This window comes from Hakea prostrata, chromosome 7 (assembly GCF_041222555.1).
Source record: "Hakea prostrata isolate BN-2017 chromosome 7, UWA_Hpros_2, whole genome shotgun sequence".
Taxonomy (NCBI): Eukaryota; Viridiplantae; Streptophyta; class Magnoliopsida; order Proteales; family Proteaceae; genus Hakea; species Hakea prostrata.
In genome coordinates, this window is record NC_142606.1 from 24,892,315 (window position 1) to 24,913,347 (window position 21,033).

Here is a 21,033-nt window from a genome sequence, read left to right on the forward strand (position 1 = left end):
CATTGATACCTAGTGCAGAGAGAATTGCAGCCTTATCCCTTGAGGGTATATTTCCGCTAAAGAATGCCCCACTTTTTTCAAAATTAATTTCTTGGCCCATAATGTCAGAGAAGAGTTCTAGAATAGCTTTTAGGGCTAAGGCATCATCCAGTTCTGCTCGGCAGAAAAGAAAGGTATCATCAGCGAAGAAGAGGTGAGAGATTTCATGGGCTCTTCTTGCTACTTTGATACCTCTAAACAAGTTGAGAGATCTGTATTCATTCAATAGTAGACAGGATTTCCATGATGAAGAGGAAGAGGTAGGGGCTAAGAGGGCATCCCTATCTTAAGCCCCGAGATCCTAAAAACCAGAAGTAAGGGCTACCATTGTGTTTGATTGAGAAGGAGGCTGATGAGATTAGCTTGTCAATGAGTGTGCACCAGTTTTGGTCAAAGCCAAGGAATTCAAAAAGTTTGGTGAGGACCTTCCATTCTACTCTATCATAAGCTTTAGAGATATCAAGCTTGAGAGCTACAAACCCTACCTTCCCTCTAGTTCTTCCCATAAAATGAAAGATTTCCTGAGCCAAGAAAATGTTATTTGTGATTTGTCTATTGGCCACAAAGGCCCCTTGACAAGGGGAAATGAAATGGTCCAGGAGAGGTTTCAGCCGTCGAGCCAATAACTTAGCCACAATTTTGTAGCTCACATTGCACAAGCTAATTGGTCTAAAGTCAGCTATCACATTGCTCACATTTCAACTGTTGAAGACCAACTAACTTTACCTACTGCCATTGAAGGCTACCAGCGAGACTAACGCTTCCATTAGAAGTTAACTCTGTTTTCCTCTCTCCTTATGAGGTTGTTCAAAGTAGTAATGAATGAACTCAGTTCCTCAAAGATATCTAATTTTTCCCACCATTCATGATTTAGGGGTGTTAACGGTGCAGTTTCAGACTAAAAATCACCTAACACAAATACGGCTTGTTAGCAAAATAACAGCTTCGGCCCAGCTTCGATTTGGTCCGGTTTGGATTCGGGTGACTAACAGTCTAGATTAACAATTTAGTCTCAAATTGACTAATGGCTTATAATATGCAAGAAAAAGACACAAAAATAAATAATTGAGCATCCTACAACAAAAGCCAAAATTCTATGCAAAACAAGATTGCTATTGATTAATTTTCATTAAAAAAGTAAAAGTCATTCCACGTGATAGAAAACCTACCCACCCTATAGAAATCAAGAACCCAAACAATTAGTAGTAACATAGAGACTACAAGCTCATTCCTCAGTCTTTACTAAATGATCCTCAAACCAAAAACCCTTTTACATTCATTCTCATACTATGATTAATTGTTTTGAAATTGCATTCTTATTTTGTGAGAATGTAAATTTCCACGCACCACTGCCAGAAACCATTATACCCTTTTCCCATGCCAACGGCCACCACCCCCACTTTCCCCCTGCCCAAAATGACTCCACTACTTTTCAAAATTCAGATCCGATTCCGTTGAGTTCGGTTTCTAAATTTATGTACGAATTTGTATATACATATACATTCATATCCAAACTTCACATGGGCTTGGTATATTAGAAGCGATGTATTTTTCGTCAACCTGGTTAGATAATGTATTACTTACTTCAAAGCAACTTCAAATTCACATTGCAAGACTGAAATAGATATGGAAGGCAAGGGCTTGAAAGTTGAAACAGCCTCTTAACAAAAATTGTTCAAGATAAAACTGTTTGTGAAAATTGTGCATGTATAGAAACCTTTTGCCCCAGGTTCACCCTTTAGTAAAGAATCGAACCAGTAAAGAGCTTAGGAACAGAATTCGGCATTTCACCATGTCACCATGTAATCTACTTAATTATGGTCAATTTGAATGCCAAATGGATCTCAATTTGACCCCCAAGAATAATATTACAAGAGGGTGTCTTAGATGTTTTTTCTTTTCCTACAGAAAATATGGGGATCTAAGGACGGTTACTCTCTCCGATCAAGGGTACACCCTTCTTAGCAGAAAAATACATTAGTCATTAGGGACTAGAATTCTCATACTTATGCTATACAACTGCTGATGCACAACTTACTAGTTCTGGCACAAGCAAATATGAATCTTGCATTTGAGACTCCAGTTGATATTAATGAGCTTCAAGTGCCAAGAGCCTTCGCTTCTGTGCAAGTGAGCAGCTCATCATGCAAGTCATCATGAACAGTAGCTGTCCTTGGAATGTCTTCCAGTAATTCATTCAAAAATATTTCACTCTGCAGATTCCATGCCTTCCTGTTCCAACACATCCATCATAAGAGCGGTCACAAAAACATAAAAGATTTTCTGGTTTAAAATTAAAACCATAGCACCAAAAGTAGGTATCATCAATATAAACAAACTCTGGTGAGTTCTGTGCTACTCAAGAGAAGGCGGGGGAAGGAGCGGCATATGGGCGGCCTATTACTGGTAGTTGATCTGAGTACATCTGCTTTGAATCACTTTTTGATGAGATCAGTGGGATGGGCACACAACTTCTACCTTTTTGTGGCGCCTGAATGCAGTCGACATCTATAAACAGGAAGAACGACTAGCATACTCCTGAACCAATGCCCCAAACAGAGACGGACTTTCAAGCAAGCGAACTGGCTTGTCAAACTCTTTTGCTAGTCCTGCCCAAAACAGACACGAATATCATTTGTAACCTCCAAGTTGATGCATTACTAGTAGTCCAGCACAATAGCATCAGTAAGTGGAAGATCAAGAAAATGCCATGCAGATTTGAGTTATCAATCATAGTAATTAAATCAATTCATGAGTTTTTGAAAAATATCAACATAGATTGTGAAGAATAAATTATGAAAACCATCTTCTAAGGGTAAACATATACAACGTAGAGCACTCTTAGTGCTTTGACATATTTAATATGCCATTAAGCATAGCTGATAGACACAGAAAATGAGAATATAAATGCCAAGTAAACTGAATACCAACTGGTCATGGACCAAATCAACAGACAACTAAAACCAAAATCTAGTTAAGGTAAACAATAAAGGAAATTAAAATCTTCGCTTCTGGTATAGCATCAAAGTTAATATCTTTGGTCATTAATCCCAACTTTGTGAGAATCATTTTAGAAAATCAGAAAGAATTATATGCTGTTAAAGAGGTCAACACTGTGCTGAAACTCCAGATTTTCAAATGAAATGGATGATATAGGAAAACTTTTTTTTTTTGGGGGAGAAGGGGGTTGGCAGCAGAACTGCCTTTACGAACCTAGTTCTTCCATAATATGATGGATGACATAATCATATAGGTATGGAAGCATCCCAACCAATCCTAAATCCAATCAGCTGAAAGAATAACTACTTGAGTCCAAAAATAAACCAGAGTGCAATAACATACCAGCATCTACAACCAACACTCTATCACAGTCCATGACCGTGGGTATTCTGTGAGCAATGCTTATCATTGTGCAGGTGGAGAAATCCTCTCGGATAATCTTTTGTAGAACAGCATCAGTCTGTGAATCAACAGAAGCAGTTGCTTCATCCAAAAACAAAATCCTGCTGTGCTTAAGTATAACTCGGCCCAAACAAAGAAGCTGCCTTTGTCCCACACTCCAGTTGTCCCCATTATCAGCCACTATGAACAGTTATCAAACATAAGTAACTGAGGACAATGAATCTATAAAATGATCCAATCAGCGCAGAGAGAGAGAGAGAGAGAGAGAGAGAGACCTGGAGAATCAAGTTTCCCAGGTTTGGCGGCCACAACTTCCTTAAGTTGGCATCGCTCAAGGCTCTGCAAAAATTTAACAATCCCAAACAATCAGCGCACAATCTTACATGAAATACCTTGATGAAGATCAAAATTGTGAACTCATGTAAACATTTACCTGCCTAACACAGACCATGCAAACAGGTTGAGATACAACTAGTTTTGAATCTTTTACCTTGGCATGTTTTGAGTTCATTTTAGTTGGGAACGAACCAAACTTAAGTTACAATTATCATGTTTACTAGCAGCCAGGAATTAGAATGCACCTTCCATATTTCTTCATCTGAATACAGTCCAACAGGGTCGACATTGCTTCGGACAGTTCCTTCAAAAAGGACTGGTTCTTGGGGAATTATTCCAAAACGAGATCTGAGATCATGAAGGCCAAGTGTGCAAATGTCCACTCCATCAATTATTATTTTTCCTCCTGAGGGCTCCACCAACCTAAAGAAAGCTTGGATCAGAGTTGACTTGCCACTCCCAGTTCGGCCAACAACACCAATCTTCTCCCCTCCTTGGATGCTGAGAGTGATACCTTTCAGAACCAGAGGAGTGTTTGGCCGATATCTAACCTGTTGATCAAGAATTCATGCAATTTTATCATCAAAGAGAATCTAACATGCACCAAGGAAAAGCACAGGTTCAGCTTAAGTTCACTGTTGTATCTACAACAAATTTTATAAATTGGGTTCACTAAATAGGGTTTGGGGTGCCGCAAGGGTGTGACAGAAGGATTCCATATAAGATGCATTTTCCTGTTCTTAATTTCCCTATTGTTCACTTTCAATTATCATTATGCATCAACTTAGCCATCAAGCAATAGAATCCACAGTTCACGGAATCTGGAATAAGGAACACAATGGTACAACTCAAAACAGCTAGATATGATACAAGGGCAACAAACAATGCCACCCAGATACCTAGTCCACCATACTCCTAGGAAGTTTATGGGACTACTGAGATGACAATGTTAAAATGAATAAATGGAATGACCAGAAAGGATGGGATTAGAAATAAATGCACTAGACTAACTGCTAAAAGGTGGAGGTTAGTCAATTGGAAAAAAGGATCAAAGAATTACAGGAATTAGGAATGATATGATGCAAGTTGAAGGTGCTCCAATGACAAGGAAAGCCAAAACTGAGTACATCTGAAGTAGTAACAAGAGACACAATTGCATGTGATTTAAGTCTAGTATAAAAAATGATTTTAAGTACCCAATTCTTCAAGTGGTTGGGATAAGAATGGGCTTATGCATTGGTATCAGGTATCACAAAGATTACTAAGACACATATCGTATCAGAGAGATGCAAGGTTGGCTAAGGATACACCTGGAAATGGTCAAGAAACTAATAGAAATGGAAAGGATGCACAGAAAATATTGTTTCAAAGCATATAACACAACAAACAGCAATAAGCAAAATATATTCTGAACAATAAGTAGAGCATAGTATGAAGACACAATTGTTTTAAATTGATTATGCATTAAAGGTGGGGTTTATCATTAGTTATATGTATTGATAGTCTCATCCCATAGAGAGTTGAAGGTTGGTTCAACCTCTGAGTTGAAGGTGATCTCAATTAAAGGTGCAACTAAGATAATGTTAAGCACAGATGAAACATACAACAATACAATGAAAATTACCCTCCCTCCCACCAAAAAAAAAAATTATAAAAAAATGAATAAATGAAGCACTGCATACATAATGAGAGTATCAAATGTAGCCATCTTGCCAGTGGACATTTACTTTTTAGTTTAACAAGAATCATACCATTAACTGAAGATATGACATGTACTGATAAAGAACTTAAAACATCAGAGATAAGGATTAACGAGTTGAGTTGGATAGCCAAATTCAATTATCTGGCCTCAAGGATAGTAACAGTCCAATGATGACTCCTGATGTATCTAAGGAAATTTATTATCATAACAGTAACCAGAGAAATTCCTAAATTAGGATGAAACCTAAACCTGACTCTTTCGTATGGTTGGAGATTATTCTTTAATAAGTACGTGCGTCAACTGGATGAATTGGTTTCTGACGCCTGAGAAAATTATGGAATATATTTTGTATTCCAAGATACATGAGAGCTTTCAACTAGGTACCTGCAAGTCCTTGAGATCAACATTTCCCTGGGTTGGCCAGTTTTGAGAAGGCAGACAATCTTCGATTTTCCATGCCGCTTCAGATGGAATCTTTGTGAATTGTTTTATTCTCTCAACAGAAACCATTCGGTTTTCCACAAAGCAACTCATATATATGGCATAAAACAGAACACCATTGAGAGACATACCATAGGAAAGAGTTAACCCCACATAAGCTACATGACATACAACAAGCGGTCAGTATCAAAATGACAAAAGATTAACATTTAAGGGCAAGCAAAAATATTGCACTGCATATACTTGCAAGAAAAATTAGTTTACACAGCATTTTTGTACACGCCACATTATCAACATGGAAACAAACTAGTATAACTTAAGTCACATTGGATTTTGGATGTTCTCCAAAAATTATGCGATATTCCATAATTGCCATCACGACTTGTTCTTGAGAGTATAACATATACACCTTGCTTTTTCAAATGAGAAGTATGTGAAGGAAGGATAAAATGAATCTCTTCTTTTAGCCCCGTGTTGTCTCTTCCACAAGAAAATACCTTCTTTAGGGCAGTTGGTACACCTCCTGGCATCTATTCTACTTATGGGTCAAGTGGTTTACAATACTTGGGAAGCCACTCTTTATATAGGCCCATCTGCCGAATGCTGGGGATCAAGTGCCATTAGGTAATATTCTCTAGAGAAGGCGAACCATCAATCTTAAGCACATGACATTCTTTATACCTCAGCCAATTTCATATTTGGTCAATTATTTCTTTTAATTTTTTTAATTTTTTATTTAGCACGAATCAGTTCTGAATATTCAATGCATCCACTTTTCAGTACCTTATTTTACTACTTCACAATTATATTTCTAATTTCCAAGAAGAACATGGCAATGAAGTTGAAGATGGGAGCACACACACAGAGATAAAAGATTAGGTACATTATCAACTTAATGCATAATCAACTCAAATTCTGAAGCCATAAAGTAGCATAAGCATTTTGACTCATCATTCAGTTTGCATTAACAGCTATCTGTAGTTCCATGCAAACAATAATTCTCATCACGGTCAGATTACTCACAACCAGAAATTGTGCAGATATTTTTCAGTAGATTAATAAATAGTGGCTGAAGACAGGATACTAGATAAAAAGACATACTAGAAAATTTACACCCCTGTCAAGTGAACACCGTTAGAAAAGCATAGTTTGCACATGGAATTTGCACGAGGAAGATACGTTGGACAGCTACCTGGATTGATAATACTGCTGGGCAGAAAGACCATAAATATCGCAGAAATGCACAGGATGAGACTGCCAATCAATTCTAAGCGAAAGCCCAACCATTCATTTGATCCACTATTGTGGAAGTCCATACATAAATTTTTATTGACCCTGTCAATATTCTCCTGAATAAATTCCCCCTGCTTTCTGAAGCACCGTATGGTCATAACCCCAGCAATGCTTTCTGAGAAATGATGGATAACAGGTGCTTTAGTGATTGCATCAAGGCGGGTCAATTCACGAGATGTTGCAAGGAAGTAACCCTGCATTTCAAACAACAATTAAGGAGTAAATAAAAGTGAACCTGAATATACTACTCATTAACAACATAGTATATCCAGTAGATTATAAGATGGCCAAAGTGCTGATTCTTTATTCAATGCTTCTTGGAAAAAACCCACATACTTCCATAGAAAAATTGAACTGATTGAGCGTCCTACCATTTACAAACATTCAAGGGCTTGGGCAATCAGTAGACATCTCATAGTGGAAGATCGTGTCTACCTGGATCCATCCAATATGTCCCCCATCCCATGCATGAGTGAAATGTGCAACATGATAAGCAAATTGTATAAACCTCTCAACTGATAAAATATCCCAAAGTTATTCCTGAATAATTGGGGACAAAAATACAGTCCCATGCAAGTGCTATGTGTTTAGTGATAGGGCAGAATTGATAGGGAATAGTGCCAAAATGTAGGTGGTAAATGCATTTTCTGAAAACTAAAGTATATAATATGCTGAAGGCATCTTCATCACATCAGCAGTCAAAGCATCTTTCACCATGTCAGTGGCTGGACACCACATTAGCATGGATCTGCAGCGAATATGCCAGTGGTACATGCACTTTGTATATCTAAGGTAACCAGACATTCTTTAACAAGCCATTGGTGGGTCAAGATCATATGAAACCAAGACTAGTGGCAAGGATGTACATACCCTGTACCAGATATTCAACCAACCCAATGGTATAATGAGAAATATTGTTGGCCAAGCATACTGGCATGTAATAACTATGATGCTGAACACTGTTATGTACATGGCAATTGTCAGGCTTAAAAACAAGGGGAGAAATAGATCAACGTTGGTCTGATCTGATGATGCCTGCACAATTAGTTACAACAAAGAATTTATGTCAGTTGAAATGGCAATGACAGCCATATAATGGAATAAATGATCAGTTACTGAAAAAAGCGGAAAAAAAAAAAAAAAAAAAAAAAAAAAAAAGAGGACCCTTATTGAAGTAATAATCTCACCCGACTCAGAATTCTTCCCGAAGGAGTAGTATCAAAGAATGACATTGGAGCATGTAAGAGGCTATACAGCATCTGCTTGAAGAAAATTTGAGCAGTCTTGAGCCCCACGTATGCAACAAGGTAGGATCTGATCACTACCAAAACAACTGAAACTGCAGCTATCACTACATAGACATTAATAAACAGAGAGGGTTTGAAAGAAGTTGTAGTATCTTCTGAGGTCTCAAATGCCAGCCAATAGTCTCCTGCCATTAGAGATGCCTGCCACACCAAAGACATTAATAGTATAGATGCAGCTCCCCACCACCCAAATGCCTCAGTGAAATAAAGCTTGTACACTCCCAAGCTAACTTTGCCAGTTTCTCTCTCCTCATCTTTAATGAGCTTTGAGGTTTCCTTCTCAGACTTGGGCTGCTCAACAGAACCATTTACACCATTGGGTCCTCCATGGTTTGGAGAATCAGGAGGAGAATTCAGATTTTGTGGGAAGTCTTCAGCATTCCCATTTGCACTGATTTCTACAAGTTCCATGGATGTTTCATGAGCAGAGACAAGGGCTTTGAAATCTGTACCAGATTCCAGAATCTCACGGTACCTTCCAGATTGTACAATTTTTCCATCTCGCATGACCTGGTTATTAACAAATAAGGCTGTCAGAATACAAACATGAAAAAAGATTTCCCCAGAAATTTTGAGCTTTGATAAAAATAGTTACTAGATCATCAAAGAAAGGAGGGTAATTTTGTTAACAAAGACAATTGTAGAATTAGGCAATACAGGACTCAAAAATGGACCAGAATCCTCAGCATACAAATTTAAACACACCCAGCAGCAGGTAGCATATCCACAAGAGTAACTTCAGTGATACCTGGGAATTACCAAAATGTGGAACTTGCAATGGGTAGTCCAACAGTATCTTAAAAGCATCTAAGAAGCTTCTTGGATGGATAACAATAATAATTGCTTTGCCAGATCATCACCACCAGTTATAAAATCTTTAGTACTATTCCACATAATCTCAGTATGCATAAGTTAAAAGATTCACAATGGTCTATCTTGAATCATAACAGAATTGTCAAATAGAAAGTGCAAATGAGGTCATTCAATGTTTGTATAAAATGAATCATTTGATTTTGCCCCTTGTTTATATAATAGCGATGAAAGAATCAGCCTATTCTCTCAAAGACAATGAGCACTTTGAAACCACGGCAAAGCAAAAAGGAAACCCATCTCACTGCTATTAACAACTAAGCATAAAGACTAAAGACTATCAAACTTACCAAAATTAGATTAGCATTGTGCAAGAAGTCAACTTGATGGGTTACGAGCAAAATGGACTTATCTTTAAGGATTCCTCTAACGCATTCCTGCAACATTAAACATTATGATCATAATTAGAAGTGGGAGAGAGAGTTCAGTGTCTATGCTAGATATGGCAGTTGGTTCACTACAGTTGCTACTCAACTCATACTAAACTGGAAGCCAACTTCAGCTAAAAATAGTCTAAGAGGAGCCTCCACCATGATGTCTATTACTTCCAATCTTAATACTCAAATATATGGTTTCACGAATTATCATCTGAGAAAGAAAAACATGAACACTGTGACAATGCTGACTAAATCTAATGCTGACCCATGGTTAAAAAAATAAGACTAAAAGACCAATTAATATTAGCATAGACTTGCAGCAAACTAAAACATAGAGCCAACATAGGTTATAGCATGAATAATGGAAACTAATAGCACTAAATATTGCAGTCGCATAAAAGTAAAAAAGATGCCAATCACCTTGAATATTTCTGAGCCAGTCTGGGCATCAACTGCACTGAAGACATCATCAAGAAGATATACATCACAGTCCTGATAAACAGCTCTAGCAAGCTGTATCCGCTGCTTCTGCCCACCACTGAGGTTAATACCCCGCTCTCCAATCTCAGTCTGGTCACCAAACTCCATCAATTCCAAGTCTTTCTCCAAGGAACAGACCCTGATTGTTTCCCTATATCTTACCGTGTTCATTGGTAAACCAAAAAGGATATTGTCTTGTATGGTTCCATTCTGGATCCAGGAAGTCTGCGCTACATATGCAGTTGTTCCACAAACTTTCACCTGTTGAAGCAAGGACACAGAAGCCGAACATTATTGGAGTATTAGCGAGTAAAACAAAAGAATAAAAGGAGCAGGTTTTGCTTTGTTCTTGAGTAATATGGGTTAATTTTGAGAAAATTCATTGTTTATGCTACAGATAACAGGACCTGCAGGCTGGTGTGCATGGTTAAGACTCGTGATTGTATCTGAAGCACAACTCATTTACAAATCAGGCTTTATTGTAGAGCAAAATAGTAATAACAGACAAGGTTAATCGTTTCGGGTCAATACAACAACAACAACAAGCCTCATCTGCATGGGTTGTTGCCTTCCAATCAGCCTGTTTGAGGTCATACTACATACAACGCCTAAGCCATCATATCCTTTCTCACCACTTCCCTTAAAGTTCTTATTACTCTGCTCCTAGCTCTTTTAAGTCCTTCAATCTAGATTAAACCATTTCTCCATACATAAGTATTTGCAAGCCTTTATTGAACATGGTCATGCCACCTCAAAACGACTTTCTCTTGGCTTATCACTCATTAGAGCTACTCCCGAACCAGCTCTAATATGATCTTTGTTATCTTATCCTTCCTAGTTTTGCCATTCATCCATCTAATTAAAAATGTTACAAGCTGGGTGAACCGAAAAACATGGTTGGCTCCAACACTAAGGGCCAACAAATGGCCCAATTAGGCTGAGATCCAGATGGGTATCCAGATTGGTTCCAGCCTGGACTGGAATGAACCAAATCAATCAGGAATATGTTAAGAATCAACCAAACTGCAACTTGATCAGTTGCCAAGAAATCTGCTAAACATCAATTAGATGAACCAGCTCAACCAGTCCAATCTGAAAATCTAGCAAATGCTTTTTTTTTTTTCTTTTTTCTTTTTTTAAATGAAAAGGGATAATTCCTACAAAACCTCAAATAATAAATACAGCAACGAAAATAAAAGAATTTTGGTAAACAACAGCAGTTCAGGAGTATTTGTTAAGGATAAAATTGGTCATTCTGTACATTCCAGTCTAAACTCATGATTGCACGATCCGACCAGGCTTGTTACTTAATATGGCTCGACCATACGGTTCATGGTAGGACCGACCACAACATCAAGAGTATCCGACCTTCATGTTTAGGGAACCTGACAAAGGTAAACTCCTATCATCTATCAACTTGATGGAAAGACAAGTTAGGTAAAGAACTCTTCGTAGAGTTACTTTCCTAGAACAACTCATCTTAGAGTCATATTCCAAATCTAACTCTACTATCTTACACTATATAAACACCTCAGGTAAACATAATGAAGGGAGAGAGATATTCTGTGTGATCAATTACTCAAATTTTTTATTGAGTAGTTGAAATCATACTCATTGGTACTGACTTGCTCGTTGGAGACGTACCTCGACCACACCAGGTCGAGCTCGTGTTGTGCAGGAACGTGACAGGGAAGGACGAGCAGGATTCGTGACAGGGAAGGATGAGCAGGATTCGTGATAGGGAAGGACGAGTAGGATTCCGTATCAACAATTGGCACCGTTTGTGGGAATCGCATCAAAAAGTCATGGTGCTAGCAAGATCAAAGATCGTGAGCGAGAAGGAGGTCGGGGATGAAGTCAATAAGCAAAATCCTCAAACATAAATTGTGGAGATCCCTCAGCAGAAGGAGAGTCCCGACCAAAGGGAGGAGAATCCCGATCAAAGGGAGGAGAACCCCAAACAACCAGAGCAACCTGACCAATTGGCTACCAAAAATCAGATCGATGAATTACAAAAAATGACCGAAGGTCAGATTGACGAACTCCAAAAGCAGATTTCATCTCTAAACGAGTTGGTGAGGGTAGCGATACGTCATATAATTGCCCCAGGAGTAGATAATCAAGAAAGCCCAGCCAATCTAGGGGGAACAAGAAGAGAACAACCACTAATTCCCGACCAAGATACTCGACCATCAGGAGACTTGAACAAGGGCAAACAAAAAGTGGGAGAGAAAGTTCGAGCACCCGGAGAAGGAACTTCAAAAGACCCTCCTTTAGGGGTCGAGTAAAAAGATCAACATAGCAGCATTAATCATGTAGACAAGGGTCGACGCAAAGAAGGAGAAAAAAGAGCTCAAGCCAAAAGTACGAAGAATGTCAACAGGCAAATCGACGAATTCAAGGAAGAGCTAAAAAAGATGAAAGATTCGAAATGCAGATTTTTTTTTCCAGAAGTCTGACAAAAGTCTTGAGGAAACTCCAAAAAGAAAACTCAAATTGAACTCCCCTTGCTCGGAACAATAAGCACGGGTAAGTTCCCAAATCGAACTCCCTGGCTCATAACCATGGGCAGTTCCCAAGATTGAACTCCCTTGCTCGGAAGCACGAGCACAGCCAGTTCCCAAATTGAACTCCCTTGCTCATAACCATGGGCAGTTCCCAAGATTGAACTCCCTTGCTTGGAAGCACGAACACGGCCAGTTCCCAAATAGAACTCCCTGGCTCATAACCATGGGCAGTTCCCAAATTGAACTCCCTGGCACATAACCATGGTCAGTTCCCAAATTGAACTCCCTGGCTCATAACCACGGGCAGTTCCCAAATTGAACTCCTTGGCTCATAACCATGGTCAGTTCCTAAATTGAACTCCCTGGCTCATAACCACCGGCAGTTCCCAAATTGAACTCCTTGGCTCATAACCATGGTCAGTTCCTAAATTGAACTCCCTGGCTCATAACCATGGTCAGTTCCCAAATTGAACTCCCTGGCTTATAACCAGGGGCAGTTCCCAAATTGAACTCCCTGGCTCATAACCATAGGCAGTTCTCAAATTGAACTCCCTGGCTCATAACCATGGGCAGTTCCCAAATTGAACTCCCTGGCTCATAACCAGGGGCAGTTCCCAAATTGAACTCTCTAGCTCATAACCATGGGCAGTTCCCAAGATTGAACTCCTTTGCTCAGAAGCACAAGCACGGCCAGTTCTCAAATTGAACTCCCTAGTTCATAACCATCGGTTGTTTCCAAAATCGAACCCCCTTGCTCGGAGTCACGAGCACGGCCAATTCCCAAATTGAACTCCCTTTGATCGGAATGACAAAGGAAAGCCTTAAGAGACTCCTCTAGACAAGAGTAGTTCTGGAATTTAACCTTACTCGGAAGATAGAACACAAGCAGCCCTCATCATCACCCATGATGTTTACTTGCCCGAAAAACATGTACGACAACATTCGAATAGGAAGAGTACAAATATGTTTAGAAAGTAACGCTCGCTCATAATCTTGAAGAAGGGCCGTAGAACAATGAGGCCAAAGATCCAAAGCAAAAGACAAACACATATGAGTACAAATAAGTTCAAAAAATTAGTATGATTGAGTCTCCCACGCCGAACATAAAGAAAGATCTAGCATGCGAGACTGGGGGGCTTGTGTTATGGTCGGGCCAAAACAACACGGTTGAACTCCAAAACAACGAACACTGAAAATTACTCCAAAGACAAAGGTCGGATTCTTCACAAAGCCGACCAGCATGCATGAATTACACAGTACCAACCAGATACTTCGCTTATCGAACAGCATGGCTTGGATGAAAAACAGGCACAACATATGACCGAACAAAGATCCTTATAATAGTGTGCAAATGCGTCACGAGTAGCGTAGTTACCATGCTCGGAGGAAGGGGTCGAACATATATCTACATATGCCGAGCAGGTAACCATGACAAGTGGCAAAATCTTCAATCAAATAGGAGGATGATCACTGATAATTCAATAACCAAAGAGACAATGAAGAAGACTAAAGGATTTATGAAAGAATTAGCATAATGCATGGCCAATAAAGGGTCAACCAAACAACTTCAACTGCAAGCTCAAGAGCTCGACCAGGTTGGTGATTCTTCTCGACCACAACCAGTTCGACCAGATCAATGGTTTGAGCACTATGAAAATTCAAACGCTTCACAGCAACCATTAAATGCAATGCGACAGGAGGGACACGTGGCAACTCCCGCGAGGATTTTGGAAAACGTGTGTTGAGAGTCGTGCGTCAATAATGGCTACTCATGATAAAGACGTTACATTTTCTAATGAAACGCATGGTCGAACCGACCAAATATTTGGAGCACAAGAATGACATAATCCCTTGAGCCGAACACCCTGTGCTCGACCTCAATGGACTGGGGGGCTTATGTTAAGGATAAAATTGGTCATTCTGTACATTCCGGTCTAAACTCATGATTGCAAGATCCGACTAGGCTTGTTACTTAATATGGCTCGACCATACGGTTCATGGTAGGACCGACCACAACGTCAAAAGTATCCGACCTTCATGTTTAGGGAACCTGACAAATGTAAACTCCTATCATCTATCAACTTGATGGAAAGACAAGTTAGGTAAAGAACTCTTCGTAGAGTTACTTTCCTAGAACAACTCATCTTAGAGTCATATTCCGAATCTAACTCTACTATCTTACACTATATAAACACCTCAGGTAAACATAATGAAGGGAGAGAGATATTATGTGTGATCAATTACTCGAATTCTCTATTGAGTAGTTGAAATCATACTCATTGGTACTGACTTGCTCGTCAGAGACATACCTCGACCACACCAGGTCAAGCTCGTGTTGTGCATGAACGTGACAAGGAAGGACGAGCAGGATTCGTGACAAGGAAGGACGAGCAGGATTCGTGACAGGGAAGGACGAGCAGGATTCCGTATCAACAGTATTCATAATGGAACAAGAGAGCAGAAATTTCGTCATCCTACAAATAATGGGGTCAGGAGTAACAGAAAACGAGATATTAAATAGTTCACAAGATATTAGATACAAAATGGGGACTAAATAAAACAGCCACGGATGGTCCTCCGAACTCTGTAAGTAATCCATAAACATAGAACAATTAGCATCAAAAGTTAGAACAAGCAAACTCATCTCTCCCAAATCATATTAGAATTTAATTCTCACACGAAAACAACTATGAGACACACAAGCATAATCTGCTAGGGGTCCTAAATTGTGCACAATTACACCTTAAATCATATGGTGCTCAAAAAGACAAATCAAGTTCAGCAAAAGCTTGGAGAAGGAGAAATAAGAAAGAAAAAAAAAAACCAAGTACAGGGTGGTCCAATCTTTATTTTTTTTGGGTGGGGGGAGGTGGGGAGGGACCGAGGTCTGGATCCAAAACCTCCATAATCTTACTGCCTCTACATAAGAGGCTATCACCATTGTGCTATTCACACCTCTTGCCATTTCTCAATTTATTGAGATTGAAGTCTAATTCCTTAATGCCTCCTTCACTGAGTTGTTCCTGTAATACTTTTTCATAGACAAAGGGAGGACTAATTGTCAAAGCCACACAATTATATCCATACTAAGGTGCCACCCATACTTTATTTTATGCCTATATGTGACATGGTGTCAAGTACGAGAAGCCAATAAATGAGAGCCATCCAAACCCAACCACTCTAAAGCTCCATTATGCCACAGGCAAGGGTACCTTACTACTTAACCATGTGGGGCCTATGTGGATTGTATATCATGATCTATCTACCATTAGTATGGCATGAGAACTTTCTCCTCCTAGGCTGTCCACGCAGGAAAATGGAAACATCTACATATCACATCAATTCGTACCAAAAACAAAAAAAATCTACATATCACATCAATAGTTATGTAGATCTCTGTAAATGATATCCATGGTTTTAAGTCTAGATAATTCTTCCAAAACAAAAATCTAGATATTTGATTTTTTTTTTCCGCAAAAAAGGGGAAGTAGTAGTGGTGCCCTTGCCCCTCTCTCCCCCCAGCTAGGCAATATTCCGACTTTTGAGTTCAACCTATGCAAGCATTAAGCCCCGTGAACTACCCGCGCAAGCAATGTTCCCGTTAGTGTAACCCCACCGGAGGCTTAGTATAATCCACAGAAGCTGGTAGTGACCCTATTCCTAAGCCGAACAACACACAACTGTTCAATATGAGAAACAGATGAGCAGAGATTTGAACCTGGGACATAAGGGCTACCAAACTACTTAGGACCACTAGACAATGATATCATACATATTATAACAATATGGAGAAGGATAAAAAAAAATAGATCAGTCTTATTTTTAAAAGAGATCCAATGACAAGCATAGAGTGTAGACAATCACACATTTTTATATCAAATAATCTACACCGTATAATGAGCCAACAGGTACTGTAGAGTCTACTTTAGGTTCTAGGATCCTGAAGCGATCCAGAATGGTCCAATGCAAATGCACACAAAAGATTCTATAAAACTGTAGGTAAGGGTGTCAATTCATATAGTGTGTCGCTTATACAGTACCATACTACAATTAAATATGGTATGTATCAGTATGAGATAGCTATATCATAAATGGTACGGTAATTGTGAACAAAATGATATAACCAAACCATATTAAGTGATACTTTACCAAATAAAAGAACCATTTTGCATCGAATATATATATAATAGAATAATCATATGACATTACCATTTGGAATTTGGTACGGTAATAATTTGAGGTCTATATTATACTGATACGGTACCAAATACTGATTCCATACCAAATCGGACACGCTTTTAAGTACATGTGAGGATGGTTCACAAAATCTTAACAAAATGAAAAAAAAAATAATGACTCAGAACATCCCTATTAAAAAAAATTCAGAAAATAAAGAATAATAAACTAAACAACGAGAAGAAAAGACAAGTACCGTTCCCGAGATTTTGCGCATCTCGCCAAGAATAGCGGCAAGCAAGGAAGATTTCCCCGATCCAACGGTCCCAACGATGGCGGCAAGCTCTCCCTTCTTCATCACCAAGTTCAAATCTCGTATCAACGCTTCGTTACCCTCGTCCTGCCAAGCAAATGCCCCATCTTTTACCTCGACGGCGATGTCGCCGCTGCAACTTCCGACCACCCTTTCCGCCACTCCGTCAACTAATTCCTTACTCGTCATATACGAGTCCAACCTTCCAAGAGAGATCATCGCCTGCGATAAATTGATTAGAGACTGAGGAAAACTTCTGATCGGTTCTTGAAGGATTCTGATAAAAGTGGTCAAAGTGAAAACCCTTCCTGCATCGAGTGGAACCCCCAAGGCAATCGCAGCCCCGAACGTGAGCGAAGCAACCACCACAGGGGTGCTCCACATAACTATAAAGTTTCCATACATGGAATACATGAACTTGGCCAGCCACCCATACTCGGCTTCACGAAAAGCTTGAATTCTATTGAAGAAATGCTCCTCCCAAGCCTGAAACTTGATTACTCTCATGAAATTCAGCATTTCATTCGTGGCCTTCAACCTCGCATCACGATTTTTCATTATACTGAACTGGTAACGGTTGTTCCTTTTGGTGCCAAACAAGCAGAACGCCATAACCCCAATGAGCGCTAGAAATGCTACTACGACGGATACGCCCATGTAATCAAAGAGAAGGGCGAAGGCGGCGATGACTTGAATCGGCGTAAGCCATAGACTATGAATCTGCATCATCATATCGGAAAGCTGCTGTGCGTCGACGGACATATAATTCACGATCTGTCCTACCCCATGCTCTTGTCTCGCCGAGCAAGTCAGCCTCAAACCCTTCTTGTACAGAGAAGTGATCAGTGAAGATCGAAGCAGATTTCCAATTCTCAGAGAGTTGAAATTGTGCTGGTGATTGGCAAGAACTTCGACGAATTTTGCGACAAGAAGAATCGTTATTAGATAGTATCCCTCGTAAGGAGAGGTTCGCTTCCCTGAAGTGAAATCGACAAACCGTTGGATCAAAGTTGGACCTATATACATGAAACAGAGGCGAATGATCCCCAGGAAAGCAGTGAAGAGAAGGTCAGGCCAGAAGCAGCGCAGCAATGCAGTTCCGACAGGGTGTTTAGATCGGTCTTCTGGTTTAGGCAAATTCGATTCGAAAATCTCTGACATTCTCTGCGCCCTATGTTGTGGAGCAAGCATTGGAACATCATCAATCTGCAGAGGAGATCTGTAACCTTTACTCAATAGAGGATTCATCCAAAACCAAAACGTTTTAGACAGCAAAGAAGCTGAAGCGTAGAGGCAAACATTCGAATCGCCAAATGAAGACTCTCCCAATTTTTTATCCTGTTCTAACTCAGAATTCGTTTCTCCTGCGGTCTTAATACCTGTTGAGCCTCTAATGGCGACAAGGAGAAGAAAAGCGGAGATAGGGATATTAACAATGAAGAACACATCGTCCCTTCTTAATTCTGGTTCTTGTTTCCACTCTCCAGAGCTCAGCCGAATGATAGCTGAAACAGAGAACAAGCAAACAATGGCAAAATTTGCTACCCAGTAAACACGAAGCGTCATTGGATGAGAAGCGGCCAGGAACCTCGTCTGGTGAGCGATTAAAACCCCAATCGTCACCAGCGTTGCAGCTTGGATTAGCAGAAAAGAAGCTTCCGGTGTCTTCCATGACGATTCGGTGTTTCCAACAAAGACTAAAATGCAGTACACAGTGTAAGTGATTGCTAACAGCACCGTTAAAATCAGTGTTAGCTTAAACCAGACAGTAGTTCTGAGTTGATCTCTCTTGCGTTCGAGAAGAGGTACGTTGTCAATGGAAGCATCGGAATTTCGGCGAGAACGAACTCTAGAACAGAGCTTCAAGACAGCGAAGCCGAAGAGGATGAGCAAGAAGAGGAGATCCACGAGGGATACAAGATTTCGTTGAGGACATGGAGTTAAGAAGATGAATAATAACCACTGAACAGGGGACTGAATACCAGAGCTTGAACAGCTAAGAGAAGTTATCCAAGAAGCATCCTTCATGTCTGCCTTGATCGAAGTTCACTCAGAACCTGAAGTCAAAGAAATAAAGAAAAAAAAACCCTCAAATTAAAGAGATAGATTAGAAAAATGCTAGCAAAATCGAATAAATAGATAGAAAAAAATTTCATTTGAGATACTGACAGTTGTGAAGCATTTCGGAAACAAACCTGGAGAGAACAGAGAAGTAATTTCAACTATTTTATTAAATAAAAAATTGAATAATTACTTTTGTAAAAGAAAATCTAAAAATAACTAATTAATTTTTTTCAAGAAAATCCTTTTAACAATGAACCTGCAGAAGAAAGGAAGAGAGGTACTGGAGAACTTCGAATCAGAGTTGAAGTTTGAATGGAAGAGAAACAAAACGATAGGAAGAATTAATTACCTGTAGCCTGTGGAGGTCTGTGAGGTTTGGAATGGATGGCCTTCACCAGTAAAACAAAATTTTTCGATGCTCACCTTTTATGCTTGTATCTTTCCAAAAAATTTCTTCAGTCAATCATAATTGTTTCGACATTTTGGTTGGTTGATTGAATCATTGAAGAACAATTTTAAGCTCTGTTTTAAAGATTGCATGCTAAAGCCGACACTGAAAGAATTATTTATTTGTTAACGTCCAAGAACGTAACTGCCATCTGTACGAGACATGAGAGGAGTAAAGACAGAAGATGGAAGCTGTGTGCAGAGACGTGGAAGAAAGACAGCCGCCACTCTGTCTACTACAGCAGACTGAGGGAGCCGGAGGTGAGTAGGGCGCAGGTGTGAGTAGTGTGTGACCTTAATTCGTGATAAGGACATCGATACTGCTTTGACTGCCGAACCATAATTTTGGGGCGTTAGATCTAAAATTTTAATCAAAAATTATATCTCGACTTTTAAATTTTAATGTTTAAATTTCAATGGTCAAAATTTAAATTTTGATCCAACGGCCTATAATGTGTGGCTTGACAGGACCCAAAAAAGATCCTAAAGACATAAATTTTATATCAAAATTTTCTTTTCTTTTTTCTTTTATCTTCCCTACATATAAAGCGCCTTTGTTCAAAAAAAAAAAAACAACTAACCTCCCATCTTCTTCCGTTTTGCCAATGGAAGGATAGTGCAGTGGTTGAGAACTCACCTCTTAATGGAGAGATTGTGGGTTCAATTCTTACCGGAGGCATATATAATATCCCAACCCTAATTTTTCTATATATAAAAAGCCCCTTTGTTACAAAAAATAATAATAATAATAATAATAATAAAATAATCTTAAAGACATGTCAATGCAGGGTTGCTTGGTTGGTAGGGTGAAAACTGGTAAGATCCATACTTCTCAGTGGAAAGGTGCGGATGACAAAGTTCCCTCAGAGGATGTAATTGAGATACGCGCAAGCTGGCCCGAATGAACCTTAGACACCCAAAAAAAAAAAAAACTCTTAATACATCTCAATTTCATTCCACATATTCAGTTAACCAAACAATTAATGTTATGATTTTTTTTGGTAAATAAGTAAATAAACTTTAAGAATTAGGACTCCACAGAGTTAAAATCTTTAGATATTTGAAATCTTCATACTCATGTAACCAAATATACCCTAAATTAATTAATTGTTGACATGCCAATAACCGCTACTCCCATGGTGTCGTTTGACTTGGGTGCTGCATAATTAATACGCACTTATAGTTTACGGTCGAGATCGAAATTTCAACCGTCTATTTCACAAAAAGTAAAAATATATTTGTACTCAATGGATTGTCCAGATTGAAATCTCGATTAAAA

At 39.2% G+C, this 21,033-nt stretch overlaps 1 protein-coding gene across 4 annotated transcripts; it reads right to left on the reverse strand.

Moving 5' to 3' along the window:
• Window positions 1-1,598: 1,598 nt before the first annotated feature.
• Window positions 1,599-20,000, reverse strand: LOC149010761 (ABC transporter C family member 14-like). 4 transcript variants are annotated; one of them, XM_089161130.1, is made up of 14 exons: window positions 19,657-20,000; window positions 19,413-19,438; window positions 17,187-19,300; window positions 10,188-10,508; window positions 9,681-9,767; window positions 8,401-9,030; window positions 8,084-8,248; window positions 7,113-7,407; window positions 5,864-6,078; window positions 4,023-4,328; window positions 3,717-3,780; window positions 3,382-3,621; window positions 2,518-2,648; window positions 1,600-2,271 (listed from the first exon to the last, which is right to left on the reverse strand). In XM_089161130.1, the coding sequence occupies exons 3-13, from the start codon at window positions 19,269-19,271 to the stop codon at window positions 2,548-2,550; spliced, it is 4,509 nt and encodes a 1,502-aa protein (XP_089017256.1). In that variant the 5' UTR covers window positions 19,272-19,300; window positions 19,413-19,438; window positions 19,657-20,000; the 3' UTR covers window positions 1,600-2,271; window positions 2,518-2,547. The 4 variants fall into 4 exon arrangements, with proteins under 4 accessions (XP_089017258.1, XP_089017256.1, XP_089017257.1 ...); XM_089161132.1 differs by lacking the exon at window positions 19,413-19,438 and having other exon boundaries at window positions 1,599-2,271; window positions 2,518-2,642; XM_089161131.1 differs by lacking the exon at window positions 19,413-19,438 and having other exon boundaries at window positions 1,600-2,267.
• Window positions 20,001-21,033: the final 1,033 nt, after the last annotated feature.

Bases quoted from the DNA above. Each gene is read 5' to 3' on its own strand.
- LOC149010761 (XM_089161131.1), bottom strand. From the start codon at position 19,271: ATGAAGGATGCTTCTTGGATAACTTCTCTTAGCTGTTCAAGCTCTGGT. The intron at 9,768-10,187 runs GTGATTGGCATC...TTAATGTTGCAG, and splicing joins CTGGCTCAGAAATATTCAAG to GAATGCGTTAGAGGAATCCT. The intron at 4,329-5,863 runs GTACCTAGTTGA...CTTGATCAACAG, and splicing joins TTGATCTCAAGGACTTGCAG to GTTAGATATCGGCCAAACAC.